This window comes from Tetranychus urticae, chromosome 2, assembly GCF_039701765.1.
Source record: "Tetranychus urticae isolate SD_2017Ah chromosome 2, NJAU_TeUrti_SD_1.0, whole genome shotgun sequence".
Taxonomy (NCBI): Eukaryota; Metazoa; Arthropoda; class Arachnida; order Trombidiformes; family Tetranychidae; genus Tetranychus; species Tetranychus urticae.
Genome location: NC_142959.1, coordinates 19,407,931 through 19,434,589, shown reverse-complemented (window position 1 = coordinate 19,434,589; position 26,659 = coordinate 19,407,931). Strand labels below are relative to the sequence as shown.

At 32.1% G+C, this 26,659-nt stretch overlaps 1 protein-coding gene across 1 annotated transcript in view; it reads right to left on the bottom strand.

Annotated features, from left to right (window-relative positions):
* LOC107371309 (maltase A3) overlaps positions 1-26,659 on the bottom strand; it is a 61,352-nt gene that overhangs the window by 2,387 nt on the left and 32,306 nt on the right. The window contains exons 2-3 of the mRNA XM_025162802.2: positions 12,761-14,167; positions 1,021-1,824 (exon numbers count right to left, since the gene is read on the bottom strand). Coding sequence (XP_025018570.2) covers positions 1,021-1,824; positions 12,761-14,068 — 2,112 coding nt within the window. The 5' untranslated portion in view covers positions 14,069-14,167. The remainder of the gene's footprint in view (positions 1-1,020; positions 1,825-12,760; positions 14,168-26,659) is intronic.

Sequence of the window (26,659 nt, the reverse complement as noted above, 5' to 3'; positions counted from 1 at the left end):
AAAATAGAATCATGATAATATAATGTTTGAGGTTCAAGATTCAAAGGAATAAAGGATTTGCTTTTTTTGGGTTATTTTGTTTGAAATCAATGCAATGAAATATGAATAAAGATTTATGTTGAATGAACCAAATTGATTGCTAAATGGAGAAGTAAATTTAATTATTTCAATTTAAATTGTATTCAAATTGATAAATATCAACGATTGTGATGAATTAATGTGAAATGGAGAAAAGAAAGAAAAGTAAAGAAATGGTTTGAATCAAATTTTCTCATTGAAAGATATTGTATTGTAAAATGGTTCAACAATTGAAGTTGCTTTGTGCAAACAAGCCTACGATTGGATCAATTATCAAACCATTTTGAACAAAACTCGAGAATTATAGAAATTCGATTCATACTTGATCTAGAATAAAGGAATTCAGTCGAATAGTTAAGATTTAGAAAGGTATTACAAAGTAATCGACCATGGAGATAGCTTCGCATCATTAGCAATCTTGATCGATATGTTTGTGATGTCTTTCATAGTCTTTGACGATTGACTGTAAAGTTGTTTCTCTAAGCATAAAAATAACCGAAACTTTCAAAATTATTATTGAGTAATGATTATTTCGACCGAATATTTGGATAGGCAATAATCAGTAGAGCATTTCGAGTCTAGTCTTATTGCATAAGAGGAAATAAGTTTAGAGTTGATAAAGTTCAATCTTCAGAAGAATCAATGATTCGCTCTAGTCTCTGGAAAATGCTTGTGCAGCTTTCATTAATTTAAATCAATGACTGGTTAGACTGGAAGTCAGTTGCCTTGAAACTTTGCAGTTTTGCTAAATTAAAGGTTCGGCCAAAGTCACGAGACTTTTGGTTTAATCTCAACCTATGAGATGAGCTTGCTTAGGTTTACTCTTAACAGACGAGTTGGGTCGAGTCATGTGAGTCTTCAGGGTTATGACTAGCTTTTTGGTGCTGTTGGATGGACTTTACTAGGTTGACTTAACAAGGTTTAAATGGTCGATGCACTTACCCTTCCTGAGGCCGGATCAATTGAATTTGCTAGGCCAATCTCATCGCCGTAAAAAAAGTTGATTGAACCAGGAAGCATAACTAGGAGAAAGGTTGATACCAGAGTATAATCTTTACCTATGCGGGTGGCAAGCCGTGATTTGGTGGCAGTACCAATGGACCAGAGAACCAAGGGACGACTTTTTGGTGCATTAAGAAAGTAACCGTTTACCTGATCACGGATGATTTCGGTTGAATTGAGCTCAATTGTTATGAAAATATTAACCCAATCAAAATAAGAGTAAACATTTTTCTCATTTTCCATTGACGAGTGTGTCAATGAAGAAGACGGTGTCAAGGGTTTACCGTGTTTTCGGTGTTTACCTGATGAAACTGTAAAATCAAGTGTTTCATGGGAATCAAAAGGATTTAACAGTTGATCTGCTCGAGCTGAGCGTAAACGTTCATTGATTAAATCAAGTGATTGTCTATTGGCAGCGAGTATTTTTTCACCTGGAAAGGTATGAGGACGAAATGAGGTTACATGGGAACGAATGTTATCAAGAATATCTATTATTGCTTCAGGGTAATCTGGATCAAGATAGAGAGAGTCAAGGTTTACCAGATAGAAACCATCAACACCATGTTGAAGCCAAAATTGAAGGCAACTGATCATGTTTGATTGAACAAAAGGATGTGACCAATTAAGATAAAAATAACCACCAAAAGGATGATGATGAAGGTGCAAGGAAGAAGAAGAAGAAGATGATGATGAATGAGAATTGCTCATCCAATTTTCACCATAACGAGATGAATCCTTAGTTACCTGAGCCACAAAAGAAAAGAAAAGAAGATATCATTTTTTCTCTGTTCCATGAGAAGAAAAAACAAAACAAAACTGATCCAAACTCTTATTATCTTATTGATAATATCACTTGTAACATTGATAAACATGGATAAACAAAAGTCTCGAAATGCTTCAATGGACAGTTCATTTCGTTCGTTAGATTAACAATTATTTTCCATTTCTAACGAAATGACTTTTTTACTCAAACATCTCAACATTTGAAGGCAACTTTTTCCTTCAACTTTTCCTATTTACTTTGGGTTTTGTTTTTTTGGGTTAAACTCTTTGCTCTATCAAGTGATGCATTATTTTTGCAATCAAATTGTGATCATTTTGTTAAATTAATTGCCTTTTTTGTCCCATTTATGGTTGCTTTCTTTGTGACAATTGATTGAGTTGAGAAACTAAAAGTGAAATTCATTCAACAATTTGAAACGCCTTTGCCATGTTTAAGGTTGACAAAACGTATAACAGAGACAAAAACAAATCTCTCAATTTTTCGTTCATCAGAAACACAGAAAAGGGAGAAAGGAATGAAACAAAATCCTTCAATTTCAATTGCAATTCAATTTATTATTAAATATAGTTGATTGAAACTTGAAAAGGTTAACTTATTGATTTCAATATATACAAAGTACAATGTATTACAATGAGCCTCTCAACCTGAAATCATTTCATGTGAAAAGGAAAAGTTGAAACTTTTTTTGAAATAAAATCCCATCCAAATTTGCCTCACAAATTGAACCATCTCTGACTGTGATTAATCGACTTGAATACGAGAAAAGAGTTGAAAAGGTTTTCCCTTCTTCAGTCAAATTCATAACCAACAAACCAACAATATCTTCAAATCGCAACTTTAATTGGCAAGTTGAAAAGTCGAAAATTGAAATTCCAATTGTTCCATCAATCAACTTATAGAACAAAAATTTCCTTTCAAATCAATTTATAAATTTATCGATTGGTTGATTGCAATCATTGTAATTTCCTAAATGATTTAGCCAAATTATTTACTTCTGTGTGTCTTCAATGCTCATTACAGCCTCAACTGATCCTTCAATATCATTCTCATGAAATGATTCACCAATTTGTTGTCCATTTGTAAAGCTAAATGAGTAAAAGTGAAAGTTATACTCGGAAATGCAGTGAAGTTGATAAATCAAGCATAAAACGAGTAAAAATGAATGCAAAGATTTGCTGGTTTATGATGAAAGGGAAGAAATGGCGATTATTCTTGTTTGTCTTTTACAAGATTATTGATTATTCTGATAATTTGATGAAGAAATGGATTTTCAATGGTCATCATTATACTTCTGGTGTTACTCTTTTGTTTGATTGGGGATGAAATTGTATGAAAGATTGGTTGATGATGAGGATGAGGATGATGGTGATGAGGGAAGCAAGATGACGGAAAGTGTTGTGAACCCTTTGAGAAGAAAAGAATTGGCGATAAAAGCAATCAAAATCTCATCTAGTCTGTTGAGTGAAATAACTTTGCCTGTCCAATGGAAGGGGAACAAGATTCAGATGATTCCTTGTACAGATTCTCATGATGAACCCTTTTCGCTTTTCCCTCTTTCCTTGTGACTCCACGAAACATTAACCCCAATAACTGGATCAATCAGTGTTTACGTTTAATTTAGATTCTCTTTCATTCATGGCACTCTTAAAGTCCATCTCATTGGACCCTTCAACGATTAACCAGAAATAATATTTTCTTTTCTTCTTTTTTTTCCTTTCCTTTCATCGAGCATCTCCTTCCATTAGAAACAGCAAAATGGTTTATCTTTTATCCATTCAATTCCAACCATTCCCTTGCCACAGATATTATTATCAATATTTATTGTATAATTACTCGAGTCAATCATCGATTTAATCATTTGCTGTTCTACTTTCATTGTAACTTTTCACTCTCAACTAGCCATCATTAACTATCATTAACCATCATTAATGTTTAATCAAACTTATTGTTTAATTGTTCAATTGAAACATTAAAAACATTTTGTTTCGATTTCATTTAGTGAATGGTTGTTGAGCATTTCCTTGGAATGGCTTGAGTGCCTTAAGTAAATTGGAATGCGGAAAATGATTATTCACAATCAGCTTTAACTTTCTTTTCAGGGATCAAATTCAGGAATTGATTTCAGGCTTTGTTCCTTTAATTGAAATGCAAAATGTTTCTCATGTGCTGCTAAATCTACTTTTATTCAATGCACAAGTATTCAAATATTCAAATAGAATTTTGTAACTGGAAATATTTCTTCAGGATAAAAGGTGAATGATAAATAAATATGACTAAAATCAGCTAAAAAAGTAAAAAAGAAACAAAAGGATGAAAATGGTTGGTAAAAAATTCCCAGCTAAAGGCTATTTTGTTGCTTTTATGCATTTTATGCATCACAGGATTATCAGAAGTTTGGAGCTACGTTCATGCAGATTAGCACATTTATGTAATTCACTATCGTATCGGTTTAATCGCTTTTATCAGCAATTAGATGCAGATCGTAATTATGATTTATCATTTTTGAACGAAACTAGAGATCAGGTAACAACTCAAGTGAATAGCCTCACAAATGAAAGCAGTCTGTTGCTTCAGATTTTATGCATCTTCAAGAGCATCTAACGCACTGTCAAGACGATCCGAGAGTCTGATGTCCGAGTTTTTCAATTATGATGATTTATGATCAATACTGAAGCGAATGCACATCAAGCCTCAAGAAAAACTGGCAACTTGAAGAGTTGCTGCAGTCCCAAAGCCTAGATTCCAACCAGAGTCATCAACTTGCTGGAGCCTTCGGTCGTGAGTTAAAGGCTTGTGTAGCGTTGTATTGGCCATCATGTCGGCCAACTAATGCAAAATCGTACGATGGCCAATGAACAAACTCAGATTCCACTTTCAATATTCAATTAACATGCAATGAATTGCAATGAAACAAAGCTGATTTCACCAGATTATCTCAGCATTCGATTTGATTTCTAAATAATTTATTGATACTTTATGAATCTGCTTTTACCAATGTTTCCAACTCATTTTTAGTGGCGATATATTACATGCTCAGACTGAATACTTCAGAGTAAGTTTATTTTTTTTAAAAATAAGTCTTTTCGTAAATGTTAATTTTTGATAAATCATTTGCTCTCCATTCATGCATAAAAGCGACGTTAACTTGTGATAACAAATGTGAAATGAAATATGTCATGAAACAGCAGATTTGATGTAACATAAGAAAGTTTAATTTGCTTTCAGTTACTAATGATTGATGCTGAATGTTACTTAATCTAGAGTAAAGTAAATATTTGATTAAATAAATATTGGCCGATAATGCTAACCTGAAACACCAAGCAACAATAAAGGTTAAACCGATTCAAATAAATTGAATCATTGAGTGGCGAAAAGTAATTGGAGAAGAAAAAAGCAGAGAAAATACAAAAAACTCAATAAAATTGAATTATTAATCAAAGACAGTAGCAAAAGGTTATGTCCAAGCATCAACAAGGAAAACAAATGAAAACTTATCATCAAAAGCGTTAATGAACAACTGATTGACACGCAGGAAAAGGTTCATTTGATGGAAAAATGAAAAGTGAAATAATTAGCAAAATGCAAATTTACTCTGACAGTCGACAAGTGAAGCAAAAGTGAGTTTAGGTTTACATGTTGATTGGTATAAATACTTTATTCCTGTCTCTTGTTGACAAAGATAATGATCAATTTAATGTTAACTCAATCAGTAATCAACAATTTGTTTACTTTTCCATTGATAGATTTTCATTGAGTTCACAAGGGAATCAAAGGATAACAATGATAAATCAAGTCAACATTGAATATGAATACACACAGAGATTGGCGATGAGCTTCATGATCATCAATCCAATCTTTCAATATTTACAATTGCATTGAACGAAAAAGAGAAAGGTAATTGTTTCCTATCAAATGCAAATGTAAATTCACTTTGCAATCCTTTTTTTCCTTCTTCTCTTTCTTTTTCTCTTGATTGTATTGTAAACAACTTGAACCATTTAAATAGTCTTGTACCAATCAGTCAATTGATGCACTAATTAGTCCAACTAATTATGCTTTTTTGGTGAAGGTAAAAGTTGGAGTGAAAAAGAGTCAGAAAGGGTGAAAGAATCGATTGAATGACTTTTCCCTTTTTTTACCTTCAATTAAGTGTGATTAGATATTCATAAGAAGAGATGAAAAATGAGACTATTTTTGATTAAAGGTGATACAAATAGCCTTTAGGTAATTTACTGGGAGTTATAGTTTTGCTTTTCACTCCCAGTGCTTTGGGAGTTTGGATTCATTAGAAATGTGGAATGTTGAAAATAATATTTATTTTTCTGGTTCGCAGGCAAAGCTTTTTTTCTTCGTCCAATTTTCTTTTCGTTTCCTTGGTTTAGGTTGGTTGACACAAAGTTGTTATTCGCTGGGAACCAAATAAAAGGCTGATTTCTCATCACATAATGAATTAACGTCCAACTAATGATTATATTGCAAGATGAGGAAGATGAAGATGAAAAGGAAGATGATGAGGAAGGAAAAAAAGAATCAATGGCTAAGGATTAGTGGAAGGCTCAAATGGAGTATCAATGGAATGAGATTGAATTGTACAAAACTGGTAATCATTCATCAATGTCCACCATCTCATCATGACCATGATCATCAGATTTAGATTTCAGTTGCTTTTTCGCCTCATTTTGTTTCTTTCAAAGCTTTTCATATGCTCTAGTCCATTAATTGTCTTAGCTGATAGTAAAATGATAATCCAATGTTTTGATTCACAATAAGAGAAAGGCAACCTTTACTTGACAACATTTAATATAACGGTCAAAACGTTTCCAATATTCAATTATTGCTTTCAAAGTTGTTATTTTTTTCATTTAGTCAACTGTTCCAGAATAAATGCAATACAAATTCAAGATTTTCGTTGAAATGGTGAAGATGGAACTGAACACGAGTGTCTTATAATAAAGACTCAGAAATTTCCAAAATGGAAACTTAATACTGCTCGCAAATTTTTAGTGATTGTTAGGCTGATCAAAATCAGATGAATTATTGGCCAATTCCAAATTCGTGAATAAAGTATGGATACCTAAAATTATACACAATATGTAGATAAACAAAACCAAAATCAGGAGGATAATTGCTAGTGATGAATCATACGCTTTTGATATCAGGAAACGTGGGACACGGTTCAGTTCTGGAATCTAAGCTAATACTTATATCAACGAATGAATAACACTTTCCTCAAATCGTTATAATAATTGAAGGGAGTTTTGACCTTCATATCTTGTTCTTAGTTTTAGATAGCGTTCAAATCGCGCCAGGTTCAGATTTGAGGTGACATATATAACCTGATATACCGGGCGTTTTTTTCAATTTACGCCTTTGTGAAAACAAAACTCTCAAACGGTTAGTTGTACAGACCTCAGACTTGAACCATGATGCTTATGCAGATTGAGCAACTAGCAAGACGAAAGCTCAAGGTTTTTCAATGTCAAATCTTTATTTGACCTATAATTAACATTAAAAGGTCATTTTATGAAACCGCGAAATTTTTCGATATGACAATAACTGATAGTCACATGTTCATGATCCATGGCTTAAGGATATAACTAAATCTATACTGTTAAGCTGCATTTATGAAAAATTTATGAAAAAGCTCTTATGACGATTTTTTCGATTTTATGCACTCTGTTGTGGATAGGGAGCATACAAGAGCTCGAATCCTCTATTTCGTCAATGAATGACAACAAATCGGAATCATGAGAACTGCGCAAGCTTTCATGAATGCCGATGTTGAAGAATCTTGGATAGCTGTAACATACGAGGAAGCATAGTTGTATGATCTGCATAAGCTCATGGTCATGTTCATTTTCATCTGAATATGTGGTAAGATTACTTCTCCTTTTCACCCACGAACCCTTCAATTGATCAATTCGTATCATATAAAAATCTACATATAACGATCTCATTCTCTTATCTTCATTAGGCAAACAAGCATGCCTTTTCCATTACCTTCTTTTTAGAGAAATTTGGATGAAATTGGATCTCAAATTAAATCTCAACAGGTCATTCAAGGTCATCATTCAAACCTGATTTTTGAACACTCACCGTACAATTTTGACTTTCTTCAAACTATCAGTCAATATTTAATAATGTTTCGTGCATCTTCACGGTTCCAAATCATATGAACTTACTATCATCATTACCATCTTTCAATAACTTTCAAGATTTACTTTTCTAATTTGCAGCTGACTTTTACGGCGGTTCGCCAGGTATTGAAGATTGGAGAATTCTGTGTTCGAACTCTCAAGATCATTCAAGGTCATTCAAGGTCACTTCTACATTTGACTACTAACTGCTAACTACTGCTGCTACTAACTGCTTGGTAACTGGACTATTTGTCAAAACTCGTATCTTTGAACCAGCATTTATGTATGAATAAACAATCAGTTATGTGCAATCATTTAGTATTGATTCTTTGACAATGAGTACCTTAAAGTACATTCGTGTTACTGTTTATTATGGCTTAGAAAGTGTAGAAATGAATTCAACATAAGAGTAGCATCTTCGAGAGCTGTAAAATACGAAGAAGAATAGTTTTTCTATCTCCATAAGCTAATATTCCAAATATGACGTCTACAGCACTAATTGTTCGTGAATTATGTCTGTATGAAGTCGTAAAATGAAAAAACGCCCGGTATTATCTAGAGGTCAAATAACGTAGTCACCTTGAATGACCTTGAGCTTTCGAAAATATGGCTCCGCAATCTGTGGAAACGCATGTTTCCAGTCAGAGGTCTGTAGCATCATACGTGTGGAAGTTATGACCACAAACACAATGAAAAATGCACAAAGCCCAGTATGTAAGAATAACTAGAAGGAAGAGATCAGACGTGTGGACGCTCAATATACTCATGTAACTTCGTAATATTCTCATTTTCTCGCAGAAATGAGGTAACCATCCTCGTTATTTTATCGAAAGAAATAATATGTTATCTCGCATCAGACAACCATCGGGTATATGATTTATCGGCCCTTTTCCGCCATCAAATATTAATAGATCGACTGGCGATAATTATTGTAGTGAATCTATGATTGATTCATGGTGAACATAGTCGAGCAATTAGACAATTAAGCATAATCGAAAAGAAAATGACTGACAATTGACAAAGCATGGTAACATAATAATTTTCTGAAAACTTTGTGATACTTTGAAAGCCTTTGATCGACTCCAGTTTTGAACTTTCAGATTGTTGTGAACAAATGAAAGGTTTAGTTTTTGTTAATTACTTAACTGTCAATCCATTTGTATTTGATTGAATTGAATGAGAATAGTATTTGATGTGAAATAATGAAACTTTTTCTTTTATCTTTACCTACTTATTATTTTAATGAATGTAATTAACTTTAAAAGTCATTTAAAATTTAATCCTTGATTAAGTTGCCTTTCAATCTGTGAATTAAATTTTCATTCAAATTAAATTTTCGACATTTCACCAAACGAATCAACTGAAATAAAAGTTAATCAGTCAATTTGATCAAAAAGGAAAAGTTGATCAATACAAATGTTTAAATCGAGAGAAGCAAAGTTTGATCCAAAGTGTAAAGGTAGAGTAATTATCGAATTTTATTTGTTCATTCAATGAATTGTTGCCAGCACTTGAAGCCTTTTTGTGGACGAAAAAGCATTTAAATTTCAATTGTTTCACCATTTCTCTCGTTTCAGTTTTCAACTTTCATTCAATATTTGGCCTTTCACTGTTTGCCATCCAATTCATTCCAAGGTTTTACCTTGTATAATACAGCATTTTATCAATGAAAGACAACTCAATTGAATAATATATTTTTCATGGCAACAAGAGATCAAGTCAGATCAATCTTCAGATGAATAGGAAAAAAAACTGGAACAAAAAGTGAAATTGAATTTGCAATACACTTCTGAATTCATTTCTTCCGCCTTTTCTTCTTTTTCCTCCCATTCTTCAACAATTTCAACCAGACTGGTCAAAGTTGAAGTGAACATAAAGAAGAGTTGAAAAAAAGTTTTCAATCATTGAGAGTTTGCCACTTGCAACCAATACATTATTGCATGAATCTCATTGGAAATGAAAGGGAAATTCATGTTGGTAATGATGATAATGATGATAGAGTGCAAGTAAGATAAGAAACAAAAAGTAAGATGATGATGGAGGAAAGGGAATCGAAGGTAACTTGAGACACAAAAAAAAGCCAATTGTGAGTGACTCTTTTCCTTGCTTTTGATGCAAAAAAAGCTTTTGCAGTTTGATTCAAATCTAATTCCCATGCGACTTTTGCTCACTTTTCACTCTCTATTACCCTGAATTTATGTATGGCTGTTCAGTCTTACGCCTTGTCTTATCACTTGCGTTCATCATGCTGAATAATACATGGTCTAGGATTATTTATCATTTTTCACTTTTGTCTCTTCATATTTCAACATTTCTTTTCTCCTCTACCTTACGTTTCAATTTTTATACAACCTTCAGGGTTCTTCTTTGGTTTCGTTGTCATGAGATTTAATTAGCTTCTTATCTTATTGCAAAAGGTCAAAAGCAACAATTTGCATAATTTCAGATCACGTTATGGGACATTTGCAGATCTTGTACAAGATAGACAGTAAAAGAAATACTGCCTTTCAATTTTTTTGTGCAAAAAGTGCTGATTTCAATGTTAATACACATTGCGATTGCGACAGCATGAGTGAAAGCTAGAAAATTATATCAAATACACTCTTTGCTCATAATAAGAAGTTGAGGCAAAAACACGGTCGAAGATGGAATCAACCAATAAATTGATTATCTTTTGATACAACGAAGTATAACGAACATCTCTACTGATCAATATTTCCTGCAAATGCAAAGCATAACTGATCAATAATTTTTCATGGGAATGACCATTGAATATTGTGTCTTGAAAATTTATTTGCAGCCAACTTCAGTTATTGTATCTGCTTTGAAGATAAATTGCAGTTGATCGAAAAATCCAGTTTTGTAGATTGACAAATACATTTATCGGCTGCCATTTCAAATGGCTTTCATCTTTCAGGTTTCACTTACGGTCCATGTACCTGTCTTTTCGCAATGCAAATACTTTGAATTTTTCAACGAACTTTAAACGATATAAACATTAGAATAAAAGCTTTTCTCTTCAAGAACTTTCTCGCCACTTCATCTTTTCCAAACGAGTTGTGTGACTTTACCTGAACTTTATGTCAGAGTTCATTTTTTCTTAACAACGAATGTCTATCTATCCATTTACAGTTGGAAACGCAATCAATTTTCTTTTCTTTTCCTCTTTACTAATTGTCAAATTATCATTATCACCTCGATATCATCTTATCTGAACTTTTTGATTGGCCAGAAAATTCTTCTCTATTTCTCTTCATAGTCATTGAAACTCAATTGATATTAAATGCTTTCTTTTTTCATGGGCAAGTCTCACATTTCTCATAATCATTAGAAGCTAAAATTATTCTTAACCATTCCTTGTTTACCTTATTTTGTTTGTTTTATCATTGAAACTAATATCATCATTAACTCGAGATAAATTGAATACATTTAGATGATGATGATTATTATACCAATAAAGTAGCATCTTGAGCAAAGGAAAAGTTGATCATCTTCATAATTGAATAATTTATCAACAACTTAATAAAGAGCGCAACAAAATATTGAACATGTAACACAATCTGGAAACGATAAAGAACCATTAAAAAGATGGCAACACTGAATTTACTAATTGTAAGTCAATTAATAGAAGGAGAAAAAAAAGTAATTTTTCTCTCAATTTTTTGTCATTCCATTTTTACCTTCACCAGTTTTTCACCAAAAGTAGAGATAATTTTTTCAAGTTAAACAAAGTAAACATTGAAACAGTTTCAAGTTAATCTGATGATAATGATAATAAGATAGCGAGAGATGAAAAGTTGAAAAGGTAACAGAAGAAGAAGAAGAAGAAAAGATTCAGTGAAAAAGAAATGTAATGATAATGATGGAAGGCTTTCATGTGGTTGTTTATGAGCTTGCTGTTGATGATGATGATGGCAATCATGATGATGATCATGAAGATAATGTTAATGATGGCTGAACAAGAAAATAAAAACGAGATGTTTTTTGTTGCTTCCCTTCCTGATACTTCTTTTGTATCTTTTGTAAACATTGATGGACAATAAGTATTATTATCAAGAGATGTTTAAAGTCGTTTTGGGTTTAAAATATCACCTTAACAGACTATCATAAATGACAATTTTTGTTCAACAGTCGGTTAAGAAGAAGAAGCAGAAGAAAAAAACAGAAACGGTAAACGAAGAGATAAAATAAATATTAGCAGCGAAAAGAAGAAGAAGAAGAAAAAAAGTTTGTCTTTCATTCCTCATCTCATCATCTTTCACCATCGTGAAGATGAAACACATTATTGAAAAGGAAAAGATGAACTTTGTAAATACACTTTGCTGGGTTGAGATGAGTTTTCTTGTCTTTTGCTTTTCTCGTCTTTGCACAGCCAGAGTCAATAGGTTTGCTAAGTGTGATGAGAAAATGGTTTAAAATTTTGTGCAATCAGGGAATGATAACTGGGAGTGAAAATTTCATCAAACTGTTATCAAATTGTACTTTGTCGACATTTGGTTTAACGTGTTAACCTGAAGAGATAATTTTGCAGCATTTTCAACTTTTTTTTCTTCTTTTCTTTTTGTCTTTACTTCTAATGACAATCTTCTCATTGCACACTAAATTGACCCTAAACGAGGTCTAATTTCATCATTTTGAACCATTCTCAAGGGCATTTCAAGGGTTTATCAGTTTAAATGTTGATATTTAATGGATCAAGTTTTGAGTCTTGAGTTTTTTGTCGTTAATTTTTTGTTCTTTTGAAAAATTTTCGACTTACCGTAATTGATGATTTGTTAACGTAATGATAGTTGAAGGAGGCCGATGAATTGGTTAACCAATTGGCTACCCATGGATGTTGATCACTGGTTATACTTAGGTTAATATCGAGGATAAGCTTCATTCCCTGTGAGTGAACATCTTGAACCAAGTTTGTCAAGTCGGTCAAGTGGCCCAGGTGTGGATCGAGACGGGTAAAGTTGATTACATTCTCATAGGAATATGGATAATCAAGTGCACTGAAAATTGAATTCAAACGAATCACGTTGACACCTAAGGTGCGAAGGTAAGGTAACTTTTCATGTAAACCTTTGATATCACCAAATCCATCGGAATCTGAATCTTTAAAAGAGGCAACAAAAATTTCGTAAACAAGAGCATCTCTCCACCAGATGGTTTGACCATTTAGTGAAGAGGACGACAGGGAAGGTGAAGAAGAAGAGGTTGAAGGTAAAGATGAATGCGAACTGGATGAACCATGGAACGAGAATTTTGATTTGGAGTGAAAAGCAATCAAACTATTCCAAAGTGAAAACTCTGTTACTGTTAATAGGCCAGCAAGTAGGATGATAAAGGCACAGATAACAAGGGAACACAAGAGTAAAGTTGAGAGACGAGGTTTACTTGGACAGAAGCGCAATGAAGAGCAAAAAGGTGTGGATGAGGGTTGATGGGAAGGTGAGTGCGATGATGGGTGACGTTCCAGGTAACACCGTCTAAGCTTGGTTGACATTGAGCTGTGAATTTTACTCCAAAAGGTTTCACTTTCTTGGCTCACTATTGGACTCGCTGTTGGCTTGAGGTTCGTATAGTTGATATCACTTGCTTGGTACTTTTGGGACATTTCAATCATGGTTGATAAAGGTGGATGAATGGATGCGACGGTTGACTGGTGTAGGTGATGATGATGGGAAGAGTGTATTAAATGGTGATTTTGCAAGTTGGCTGAGCACTTGTCTTGCTCGTCCGTTTTAAAGGACAATTCATAGGCAACAATTGGATCGTGATCATGATGATTATCGAGAAGTCGGGTTGATGAGCATGCATCCGATTCACTGGATGAAGATTTACAGAGAGCACTTATTGATAAGTTACAGGTTGGACTTGTAATTACCAGCTCTTTGCTTGAATCGTTTAGAACTGTTTCACTAGAGTCGAGCAAATTTTCAACTTTACTCTCGTCATTTGGTGAACCATAAAAATAGATTCGATTCTTTTCTGTGTGCTTATAAAGGTCTGGAGTTTCATCAAAGTGAACATAATTCAATGAAGTGTTTACAAAAAGTTGACTCGACTTTTCAGGATCCATTTTATTCACTTTTCATTACAATCATTTAATCATCATTTATATGCTCCAAACGTGCCAACGTTCCAACCATCAATCTATTCAATTTGAAATTTTGTCCATCTGTTAATAAAAGAAATGATTTCATTTTAGAACCAACTTTCGTCCAAATTTTGACCATAAATATTTCTTCACGAACCTTTGATAAACAAACATTTTTGAATCAATAATCAATTTACTTTTGACAAACGCTTCAACAGACATTCAAACCACATTCAATCGCTTTGCATTTATTTTCTTGAAAATCATTTTCTACCTTCACTGACTTTCAATTTGAGTTTTTCATTTCAATTCATTAACTATGAATATAAGTCATTAGCGCTTTTGGTATCGAAAATCCTGATTCATCGTATTCGATAGATTCTCGATTGATAGATACAATCGATTTTCGTATTCATAATTATACAGATTTGCAAATATTTTATTTGGATTTAATGGAAAAATCTTTGCAAAAATATCGATTATATAATAATAAGATATTTCGATTCGATTCAAGCAAAAAACTTTAATTTTGCTTGAATCGAAATTTCATTCCAAATTTCCTCTAAAACAGAAAATGAACTCGAAAAATTAAAGTCTTTTTGAAACTTCATCTCATTTCAAGTTTCGATATTAGACGAAATTTTGTGGCGAAAAGTTGCCTTAAAAGTTGAGCATTTTGACTTAACCAAAAGACTACAAGATTTTGAGTGATTGATATCAGCCATTTGGCTCATCAAGATAATGTTATTGTTTCCAGGTTGATCATCAGATGTGGCAAGCTATTCATCAGCAGGTAAACAATATGTTTAAAAGAGATTAATTTTGTCACTGAAACTGTGCCCAAAACAATATAATCAGATAAGTGGGAAAAAAAGTGTTAACTTCTAATAATGTTGTTGATCGTGTTGATATAAGATACAGGGAATTGAAAAGGGTGACACACAAAGTGAACGCATCGATTAACCTTCACACTGTACATTATTAATAGGTCATAAAAAGAGAGTAAAATGTTTGATGGAAGAAGAAGAAGAAGAAAAAAGTTGTTCATTGAAGGTGAAAAGTGCTTTTAATGATAATGAAAAATAGTTTTGAAAAATGATTCCCTATTATCTTCTTATCTTTATCATGAAATAATAAAAAGAGCAACAAAAGTATCGCAACATTTTCAACACTTTGATAAGTTATACATTATAAAAAGCATGTTTATAACCCTTTCTTGCTCACACAACAATCTGAAATTTAAATTAGCTTTTCCATTCAAATTTAGTCCCAAAAGAGTTAAATTATGATGAGAGAGCCTAAGAAGAGTCAAGATGGGAAAAGGTTAGAGACAAGCTTATGTAAATTATATTCATATCGATAAAACTCGTCGAATCCAAAGGGATGTTACTTGGAGTTACTTTTTTTTCTTTCGTTTTTTTTCTCTGTTGTTGCTCGCTTCTTCCTGAGATGTGATGATAAATGATTCTGTGATTTATAGTTCTTTATTGAGCATTAAGAGATGCGAATAAGACGATAATGATGATGATGATGATGAGGTTAGGAGAGCAAAAGTAGAGGAAAAAGAAGATGCGATTTTTGTTCTTTTCTCTTTTTTTCTCTTGTCTTCGCTTTTTTCTGTTCGTCTTTTTTCTTGCTGTTTTGTTGCTGCTTTTTGAGTTTACAGTTTTTTGTTTGAAAAATTTGCTCAACTCTGTTTGGTAAAAACAATTCATCATGAAAGGAAATTGAGTTGAAATTGTTTTTCTTTTCAAGATGATAGAGACATTTTCAATTCTTTTATTCAATCAGATACTATTTTTCACACTTTTTTCGCCAACCTTTATCAACATGAAATGATTATCAAATGTTGACTCAACAATTGAACCTGACATTTTCATTGGTAATTGAGAAAAATTGAAATGCAACTTTGCTGGTGGTTAAAGTACTCCTCAATGATTCAGGAAAAGACAATTTCTTTTCCTCAAATCTGAGTTTCGCCAATATTAAGGTGAATTTTCAACAGAAATTTGGTTTCCAAGTTGAAAGTCTGATTAACGAATTGGTGAAGCGATCGGCTCAACATGATTAAAGTCATGATGCTTCAATACTTTCAATGCTTGAAAGGCCATTTAATTGGTAATTAGTTGCACAATCTCTTTCAACTCGAATAACCTTTAGCCATGAAAAGTGACATTCGAGTGAAATTTAAGTCAATCAAATTGATCAGTAAAACTTTGCAACAAAATATTGAAGTCTTTATAACTCTATGCTTTTAATGTACAGAGCATTTCAATTCTTACACTGATTTATGATCATTTCTCGAGAAAAGCTTACATCAGATACTTCAACTTCAACTGGGACTGAATCATGGAACTGCAATTTCTTGAATTCCTAACTTTTAAGACTTGTAACATAATGGTTAACTGGATACAGAATCGACTAATCATTTTGCAAAACTTCACTGATAGCTTGAAACAGATTGAAGTTTTAATTCATTCCTAATTAAAAGAAAAATTCATTAATGTAAGCATCCTTTGGGATGTAAGGTTATAGAGTATCACAAAGTGATGTGGTAAGTCTGAGATTAATCATAGCATAATTAAGGATGAAGACAACCTTCATTCGGCACAGTTAAGTTTCGGTTGTTTGAGAGGACTGCTCAACAAAACTGATAAAACGATCGCTCGCCAAATAGATAAGCGATTTTATTTTAATGGTTATATTTCATGAGTTTTTAACTTTTTCGGGTTTGAGCCATATCTCGATAACTAATATTAGTGATATAATGATGCATCTTTCAGAAGTTGACAGAAGATAGAAATTTTTTTATCAAATGATCTGTGGAGGCCAAAGGCTCCTGAAGCTTCGCTCCATTGAATTTTGAGAAAGGACCTCAAATTCAATCCATATTATCCAAGGCCCATTCAAGAGCCGAAGGGACCAGATTTTGTACGCCAATTTCAAATGGCACATAACCTTTTGAATAAGGCTGAATTCCTGATTTATTTTCCTGCCATTGCTGGGCAAACGACCTCTGAATGTTGATACTATATATCATTGCTACACCCAGTACATTTGACATTTTTATACAATACATACATTTTGTACTTACAAGAAACGCAAACAGAAAAAAGGAAGAAGGGATAAATTAAGGAAGAAAGCTAAGGGACAACTGTTAATTACAAACTGTTAATGAGACAAGGTTGCGTCGACCCTCCACTTTAACAAATGTATTGAGATACTTGATGTTAACCCAAAAATAGAAGTGAAATGATGAGATTGATACAAGTTTAACTGTCAATTAATAGATTGTGTTTTTTCTTGTTCTCCTTGTAATAATTACATTTTGACTTTAACTTATGTTTAGCAGTTAATTAATCGTAGCTACGGTGCAACTTGAATTAACAAGATACATTGTATCAACATCAAGTCTACTGAGTTGATCATCAAAAAGTAATCATTCAAAATGAAAAAGCAAGTGAAGAATGAAAAAAAGGAAAAGCAAAGCATAAAAAAAGAGCAAATGCAATGGCAACCAATTACAATGTATTTACGAATGACCATAAAGTTGCAACAAACTCGTAATGGTGAAACAAAACAAATGAGTCAAGTCGAGTGCGAAAAGATGAAAAAACGATAAGCAAAAAACAAACGAAAGGTTAAACGAGAAAAAAAAATGGTGGACGACAAGCAAAAAAAAACGAAAGAAACCCTCTTTTCTCATTCAGACTTTGATCAATGTCCTGAAAGGGAAAGCGAATGAAATGAAACAGTTGAATATACTTAGTTCTTGCATTTTGATGGTTAAAAAAATATCCTCAAGAAATGGAGAAAAGTAACGAAAAAAAGACAAAAATAACAAGCTGATGATGAAGGAGGAGGTTAAGGTGAGGCTTAGGTGATGTTGAGATGATGGGTGAAGGGAAAAAGATGTTGAAGGGAAAAAAAGAGTTTCCAGTGTTAATAGATGGTAACAACGAGGCAATCACGAAGGGTCATTAATCAAATAAACAAGAGTATAACTGGCAACGAGAAGGCAACAAAAACAAGAATATAATGAAAAGCAACTCAATTCTGAACATAATCTAACATCTATTATGTGATAGTTGAGTTGATAATGTTTGTTGCTCTTTTTTATTGTCATCTTTACTTTTATTAACCATGTTTAGTTCAACTTTATCAGTTGATTTGTATTTCCAATGTTATTCATTGCATTCAATTTCCCGTCTTTAAAACCCTCTTTTTCTTGCTTCTTGCTTCTGAACCTTTTCCTGGTTCAAGTCCGAGTTTTGTTTCAGTTTTATTGTTATCAATTGTTTCCGACTTTAACTTGCATTTTATACTCAAATTAATCTGATGTTATCATTGGAATGTTAAATGGCTTGGAGTTGCCATTTTAATCAACATTCATCTCTACACTCTTCTCAACCATTTTAATCGTTATGATATCACATTAAATTTATGAATTATTTGTGTGTGAAAATGAACTGAATCAGATAATGGAAATTCTGGGTCGATTGAGAATTCTATTTATTTCAATTTTATTCTTGTTAACTAATATTTAATCGAAACTAAACTTGGATTAATTGCAGATTAAATTGCTTTATTGATTATTTGATTGATTCTTTACGATCATTCAAGAGTTTTTTTCTGTAACTTGAAAACGAAAGGCAATGAACTTTGGTGAATATCAGTTTGAGAGGAAAATATTCACATTGCAATTGGATAAAGTTGAAGATGTGGATAAAGAATTGGGAAACTTTTTTTATTCAATTTCATGTTAGTTTGAACAAAGTTCTGAAATTTTGTTTCTAAATGAAACGACGAAATTGAATAACAATGCCAAATTAAATCGTAATTGAAATGCGTGTGTTTGGAATTGACAAGTTTTAAGGTGAAATCAGAAGCATTCGGCTACATTTTTATGTAGACTTCAATCAATTAAGTTTGCTCTGGAATGGATTGCAAAAATGTTACATTTAACTTGTAATTTCATCAAACACTCATCTCATTTATTGCGATTCAAAGTATTAGACTAAAAAGATCAAAACCGATCTTAAACCTTATCGATTTTTTATTGTGGAGATGATCATAATGCAAGAATTGTTTTCGGTTTCATAGACACTTTCCGATAATCTGTCGAATGGACATCCGTTATATGGGCGATTATTAATTTCAGGATCAAATTAACATTCACCCGAGTAATGAAGATGGTGTGATAAAAGTGTGAAATGTTATCACTGGGCTCGTCTAATGCAAATGATGCGACGATGTTCAGTGAAATGAGAGTTGGTTAAGTCTGTTCATTTTGGTTCGTAGCCAGTTAACTTGGAGTCAATCCTTTGTGTCACCAAAATGGACCCTACATCAATCTTTATATTAAATTGAATTTGTTTTTCAAGTCTAAACTGTGCATACACAGTCAAGTAACTGATACGATAACTCATCTTGATTACCCTTTTTAGAGTTTCAACATTTTCTATTAGATTATCATCTACGAATAACGGAAATTGTAACAGCAAAAAAAGACGATCCAAAGCGTAAACTGTTCAAGCGTCACATTTATTGTCTTCCGATTTTCATAATAGCTATTCATTTCCAACAATTGATTAACATTGACAATTTAATTCAATTGTTCAAAGTCATTCTAAACTGACAATAACAACAACATGAAGTCAACAAAAAGTAAAATGAACAACTGAAAATAGCTGAAAAGGTTGCCAAAAGTTGAATTGAATTAGAAAATTAAAGCAAATTAAAAGTGAAATAAAATTTCATTTAAATATTCATCATTTGATTGTTGATTAAAACTCTTCAATGAACACAAAAGTAAACCTTAAACCAAGTGAATGAAGTACAAAAAGGCAAAAAAAGGTATAAAACGAAATCCTTTTTTCTCCCTTTTTTAGATTAATTTCGTTACTATTTTCTCTGATCGCATCAACCAATTCTGCTGCCATGATCAGGAATAACCTTAAAGGAATCACGTTCAGATGAAATTAAATCCATGGATGAAGCATGAAAATACTTGAGAAGCAAAGAGCAAGAAAAATAATAAAGACAAGAATGTGAAGCGCAAAGTTACCTCGAAAAGCGAGTTAATCATTTTCATGAGAAATTAGTTTATCCAAATTGTGAAAGTAGAAAAGTAAACAAATCATTTTCTCAGTGTTCAAATGAGTTCATGTTATGCATTCTGTTTGCTCATAATTTGAAGAGAAAATTTAATTAACTCATTCTTAATGATAACGATAATGATATTAATTTCCTTGTTTCTCTTTGAATCACATTTCGTCTCAAACGGGTCAAAAGTTGAAGCTGATTAAATTGATAACTTGTTCCCATAAAGAATCTGAATAATTTCATGACAAAATTTTGGTTGAAAACATTTTGTTTCACTCAAACAATCAATTATTCGAGTTGAATGAGAAATTTCGACTTTTGTCTTTTCGAGCGTCTTTTCAACTTTACAATTTTGCTGATGACAACATTTAGCTTGGCAAGTTATAATTTCATTATTTGCTTCTTTTTAATATAATTGATTGGTTTTGAGAAAAGTTAATATTGTAATGGCAATAATAATGATTACCTTGAGGCTTCAAGTTTTTTGGGAAAAAGTAAAAATCGAAGGAAAAAAAGTGCTGATTAGTCGAAATTGATTTTTCTTTCTTCGCTTTTTCTTTTCCCTTCTTGATCCAATTTCATCTTCACTTGTTCATCATTTTATATTAAACATGGAAGAGAGTTTTTAATGGATGATGAGGTGCAAGTTGTCTGTAACGAGCAATGAAGTTGAGAATTTTTGAATTGAGCTGAATCATGACAAATTATTGGAGTGCAGATGAAATGGCAGATAATGAGATGAAAGAAATTGAAGTCAGATAACAAGAGAAAATAGTTGGACAGTAAATAGAATTGAAATTTTCTCTTCTTTTCATCTCTTCCTTTTTTTCTCTCGCCAACTGAATACGTTTAGAGTTTCAAGATGATGAAATTGTTAGATAACAAAAAGCTCAAATTGTAAAAATATTCAGAAGAATATATTGTTCTTGTTGTATTTTGAAATGAATCAGATTAAACAATACGTAAAGTAAATAGAATTGAAAGGTTGGTGATTTAAAGGTGGAAATTGATCATTTTTTTCTCCTCTTTTTGGAGACAACTTTTTGCTTTGTAAACATTTTCATTAGTTGGTTCAATGGAAAGAGAAATGAAAAATGTTTGGTCAACTTTGACTGGATGAAAATTGTGGTAAAATTGGCAATTACATGGCAATGGAACAATATAAAAGTTCATTAGATTTTGCAGTCATCAACTGATTGTTTTTATTTTGCCTTTTTTTCTGTTCTTTCTTATGGACAAACAATTGATTGTCTTGTTGTTGACTCAAAAGATTGACTTGAGAATCATTTGAAGCGAAAAGTTTCGCTTCTTCTTTTTCTCTCTCTTTTCTCTGCCCTGAAAAAGCAAGGACAAGATGTGAAGATGATTATGATGATGATGAGAGAAAAGGGAAAAAGAAATTAGGAAATAAAAAGATGAGGATAAATTGATGAGCAAGATGAGAAAGCAAAGTTTGAATTAAGGAATGTGTTGAAGCTTCAATGAGAAGGGTAATCAATCAAAAAACAGAAAAGAGATTCACTAAACTGTTGTTAGTCAAGTGATTAAATGCAATCAAGTTAAATGTTTTCCTTTACAAACTTTGAGTATCAATTAAAGATGATAATTACAGCGTTAAATCAAAGGAAAATTTTGATTTTATTATTAAAAACTTTTGCTTACTTTTGCCTTAAAGTTTAACTGCAAATCTATTCAGAAGTACAAAACATGCTTCCATTTACAGCTGTTAAAGGTCAACTCTCAACTATGAGCTTGTTGTTTCCACCTAGCTCATTATACTGGGATTGATACCAGCTTGAAGAACCATAAGTGTGAAAGCTCAAGGTCATTCAAGGTCACTTCGACCTTTAAATGACATTCTAAGGTCATTTTCTGAAAGAAAAACTTTTTCAGATTGGATTGTGAAGGCAAACAGGCATACAAGAAAAAACGCCCAGTGAATTGTACTATTACAGCGATCAGTCTTGTTCGATTATTAAACCTTAAAGTCTGGTTTTCAAGGTCATACAAGGTCACTAGGTGAATTTTCATCAACCTAATTGAACGAATGATAATATAAACATCGAAAATCGCACCTAATGAAGTGTAACTAAATCACTTCGAAATAGAATTTTTATTGTATTCTCATCGTGGCCTTCTGCAGCTTATTAGATAAAAATTCTATTCCTTGATTTTATTTTTATCTTATTACAGAAAATGTGCAAAACTGTTTAGTTTAGGAACAACACATGGTCGGCTACCAAAACTTTCAATTCCACGCATCATTTTTACTTCACTCAAGCAGCTGGTTAAACACGATCAGCCACAATATGGATGCAAAAACATTTGATTCATGAGATGTGTGTTGCATGTTTTCTCGGTTACGTTAAATATTGGATGTCCTAGAACAACCTACTAACGGCCGGGTTTAAAGTGCTGTTTATCTGCAAAACTATGAAACTAAGCGTTTTGTCATAACATAAATGTCTGATGATTAGCAGATAATTTGAATGAAATTTCCTGAAAGCTGCAGAATAGAAAATTTGTTTAATGCCTAGATTGATTAATAACATTCAATCAAAAACCCTTCAACTGAATACATTGACTGTTGTTACCGAATTGAACATTATCCACGGTTATTCAGAATTTTCGTTCGTTTGGCTAATCGCTTATCTTAAAAAAAGTTTTGACTGATTTGTTCATTCAAAATTCAAAGGTATTCTAAATTGACATATTCCCACTTACATCGATTTATAGATCATTTACCGAGAAGCTCAAAGTTACCGATTAGTAAGCTTTTGACATGCCATGAAAATTTAGCCGATTATGCATGCAATTAATCAGACAAATCCAATTGCTTTGGACAATTATTGGTGAATTAAATCCTTGGATGTTTACCATTGAATGACCATGATTCGTGTTTGTATTTAGACCAAACAAAACCTTGTAACTTGAGCAAAGGATAAAAGGATGAGAATGAAACGGAAGAAATAAAAATGTTGATCATTTTCTTGCTATTTTTGCCTGGCAAGTGTTTGGATAAAGGTAAAGCCTGCGCATAAATCTTGTGAGCTAAGAATGAATAGGCTCAACCACAATCAGGCTTTACATGATAATCTATACCATATATAAAGTCAAAACATGAAATTTTTGCGTAAAGATTGTGGCCAAACTAAAAGGATTCTAAAGAAAATTTTTTCACAGCCTGAAAGTCATGATTAAACTACATCCACGAAAAATAGTCTGAACTTCATCGTAATTCAGGTACCTGAGAAATTAGCGTTTAAACAGGGTAGGGGAAAAAATGCAGAATCCGTATCTTTTAGCATTGACTTTGGGGGAAAAATTTTTTGGTTTAGGTTGATTGCTGGTTTATTGTTAAATTAGAAGGATAAGTAAAATCATTTTTCCAGTAAAGAGTTAGGTAAAAAATATGTTGCCTCAACTGTTGAACCAAATTTTATTTTATTTTTTCTCATTGACCATGGATTTTCATCAATAATTTTAGTCTTTAGATGTGGATTGGATTTATTGTATTCAGTGAAAAGAAATTTACGATCAGTCATGATCGTGGCTCAGCTTGTCATTATAACTGTTAAGCTGATAAAGTAAATCTCATCAGTCAAGTAAAACTTTGATTCAAAAGATATCTCATGTATTGGATTTACCATGAATAGTAACGAGAATATTGTTCGATAAAAAATGTTTTTTTCTCTCTTTTGCTTCTTCTCTTTTCCTTTGGATTCAATCAACTGAACCATTCAATGATGATGATCATGTAAAGATTATTCCGAGTAAAAGTAGAGAAAAATAATGACAAGAGAAAAATGAAACATTTGAAATGAATCATTGAATCAACATTAAAAACTTGAAACTCAAGTAAAGAAGAAATTATTTCTCCTTAAAAATCCTTCTCATGATTCATTCAATTATCAATTTAGTTGAAACAGAATAACTTTTCATCATTTACATTATCATAATCATTTCCTTTAAATAACCATTTTACTCATCATAAGAATCATTATTATAATCAGTTGGGTCTGTTTAAAATCATTATTATCTGTTATCCAACTGGGAGTGAAAATAATAGCATGGAAACTTGCAATTTACAGAGAAATTCTTGAACAAAATTTCACACAATTCTAATCAGATACAAATATCGAAAAGAAAATTTTCCAATAAAAACAGAGTCGACGATTTATCTTAAAGCCTGTTGTTTCATTCAAATGAGAAAACTTAAGGTTCATTCTGATAGCCTCCCAACATCAAAAAGTCCCATAAATAAATCCAAATTCGAGCCAAATGTCGATGACCTAACAGAATCGGTTTATTCGCAAGTCGAGTGAACATATGAATTTTGTATGAAATTAAGTTCCATTCACTAAAAATAACATTTCTTTTTGATACTTCACTTGGAATGAGATTAGAAAATGAAAAAACTAAGTAAAAATCTCCATGAAGAATTCATTAATAAAAGAAAGTTTTGAACTTCGTTTTTCATTTTTGGCCCACTTTCGATTTTCATGTTATAGTGACACTTTTTTTCCGATATTGGTTGTTGGGTTACTGGGAGTGAAAATTGGATGGACTGATGAACTATTGACTGGAGACATGTGAGTTTATGTTGAACTTGTTTTTGAATCTCCATCGAAACAGTAATTGAGAAAAAAGAATTCAATTTGAAAAGAATTTTCGTCTCTCAGTTTGATTAATATACTGTTGGCTCATCCATTGTCAATGATGAAAAATGTGAAGGTTGGACATGAATCAATAAATGGAAAGGTGAAAATGTGAATTGATGTTTGTTACATTAATGGTAATCCTTTTCAGCTCAACCAGAGTATTAAAGGTTGAAGAAGAAGAAACTGATTCTCATTGATAACACACTGATAACAATGTAAGCAATTTGGTTAAACTTGATTGGCATCCAACAGTGTTTAACCAATGCTAGCTCATTGTATCAATCCTCTTGCCATCATCATCATCACCCTCATCTTGACTGCCGCTTCACCATCTTTCGGATAATGTAAAGCAAAAAAAGGATTTAGATTTTGATTCCTTTTACCTTTTTTCCTCCCTTTCAACTGACTGTTCATTCAGCATTGTTACAGACAACAAATTGATCTGCAATAAAATATCATCTCACTATTGACACAACAATATCTTTTCAATCATAAATATTAATCTGATTTCGTCCTTGATCAACACTTGGTGACAACAACATTAACATGACCAGTAAAGAAGAAGAAGAAGAAGAAAAAGATTGTCAGGAAACGAACTTTTTCTTCATCTTCTTCCTTCTGTGGTTCAACATGAAACAGTTTTGCTCATCGCTTAAATAATGTCTCAATATAAAGACAAAGTTAACTGAATATAATCACATCTTAAGCTCACAATAAAATGATTTTCAGGTTTAAACGATGAAACGATGAAACTTTGATATTGCAAAGTAAAATGTTTAAAGAAACTTTTCCTTCCTTTTCCCTCATTTTCAATGGACTTGAAAAATGTTGCATGTGCAACTCAACACTTCAATCCCTTGTTATCATGAGAACATTTCTTTTCTCTTTTTCCTCTTCTTCTTCCAAAGCAACTTTTTGCTTCTTATCTCAACAAGAAAACCAATCTTTTCAATTCTCTTCTTCCCAAACATTAAACACATTCTCAACTGCCTGTAACCCGAAGAGTTTTCAGTAAAATTTCAAGTCTTCTTTTCGTTGCAAAACCAACCTTTTAAAGGTTCTTGAAACTTGACTGACTTGATTATCATGATAAGTGAATCTTCATTTGCCAACGAACCAAGTAATAACCAGAAGAAGAAGAAGAAGAAAAAATCCAAACATTTCAACCATTTGTCTGGTCACAATGAAAGTGAAACATCAACTTTACATTTTCTTATTTTCCATTTTTGACTCTCTTCTATTGATTGATTTCAAGGATATTCAAACTTTCCATGAACAAGAAAAATTAATGTTTGCTCAATGCGAACATTTAACTTGTAAAATGATGAAATCAAAGTCAACTAAGAATCAATTAGGAATGAAAATGAATACCAACAAATGCAAAGAATTTTAAATTGAATTAGAAAAGTTTTTTGCCTTTTCTTTCCCTCGACTTATCGTTTCATCATTCATTTTTCATTCCTTTTTTATTTCAATTATCATGTAAAATGGCAACAAAGCCAACAACTTTTCTTCAGAAGAGAGAAAAAAAAGTTCCAAAAAACTTGCAGAAAATCAATTCACTTGCAACGATTAATAACAATTGAATGTAACCTAATTGAAATGCGATTAAATGTTCATTGAATCTCAAAAAGTTGAAGTTGTAATTTTTCAAAATGTGATTAACTGTAAAAATTCATGAATAAAATCAAATTTCAACAGAATAAAGTTGAACAATTTTCTTTTCTTTACATTAAAATTTAGAGATTTCAAGTTTCTCTTCCATCGTTGCATCTCTTGACAGGTTATTGTTTATTCAAAGTTAACC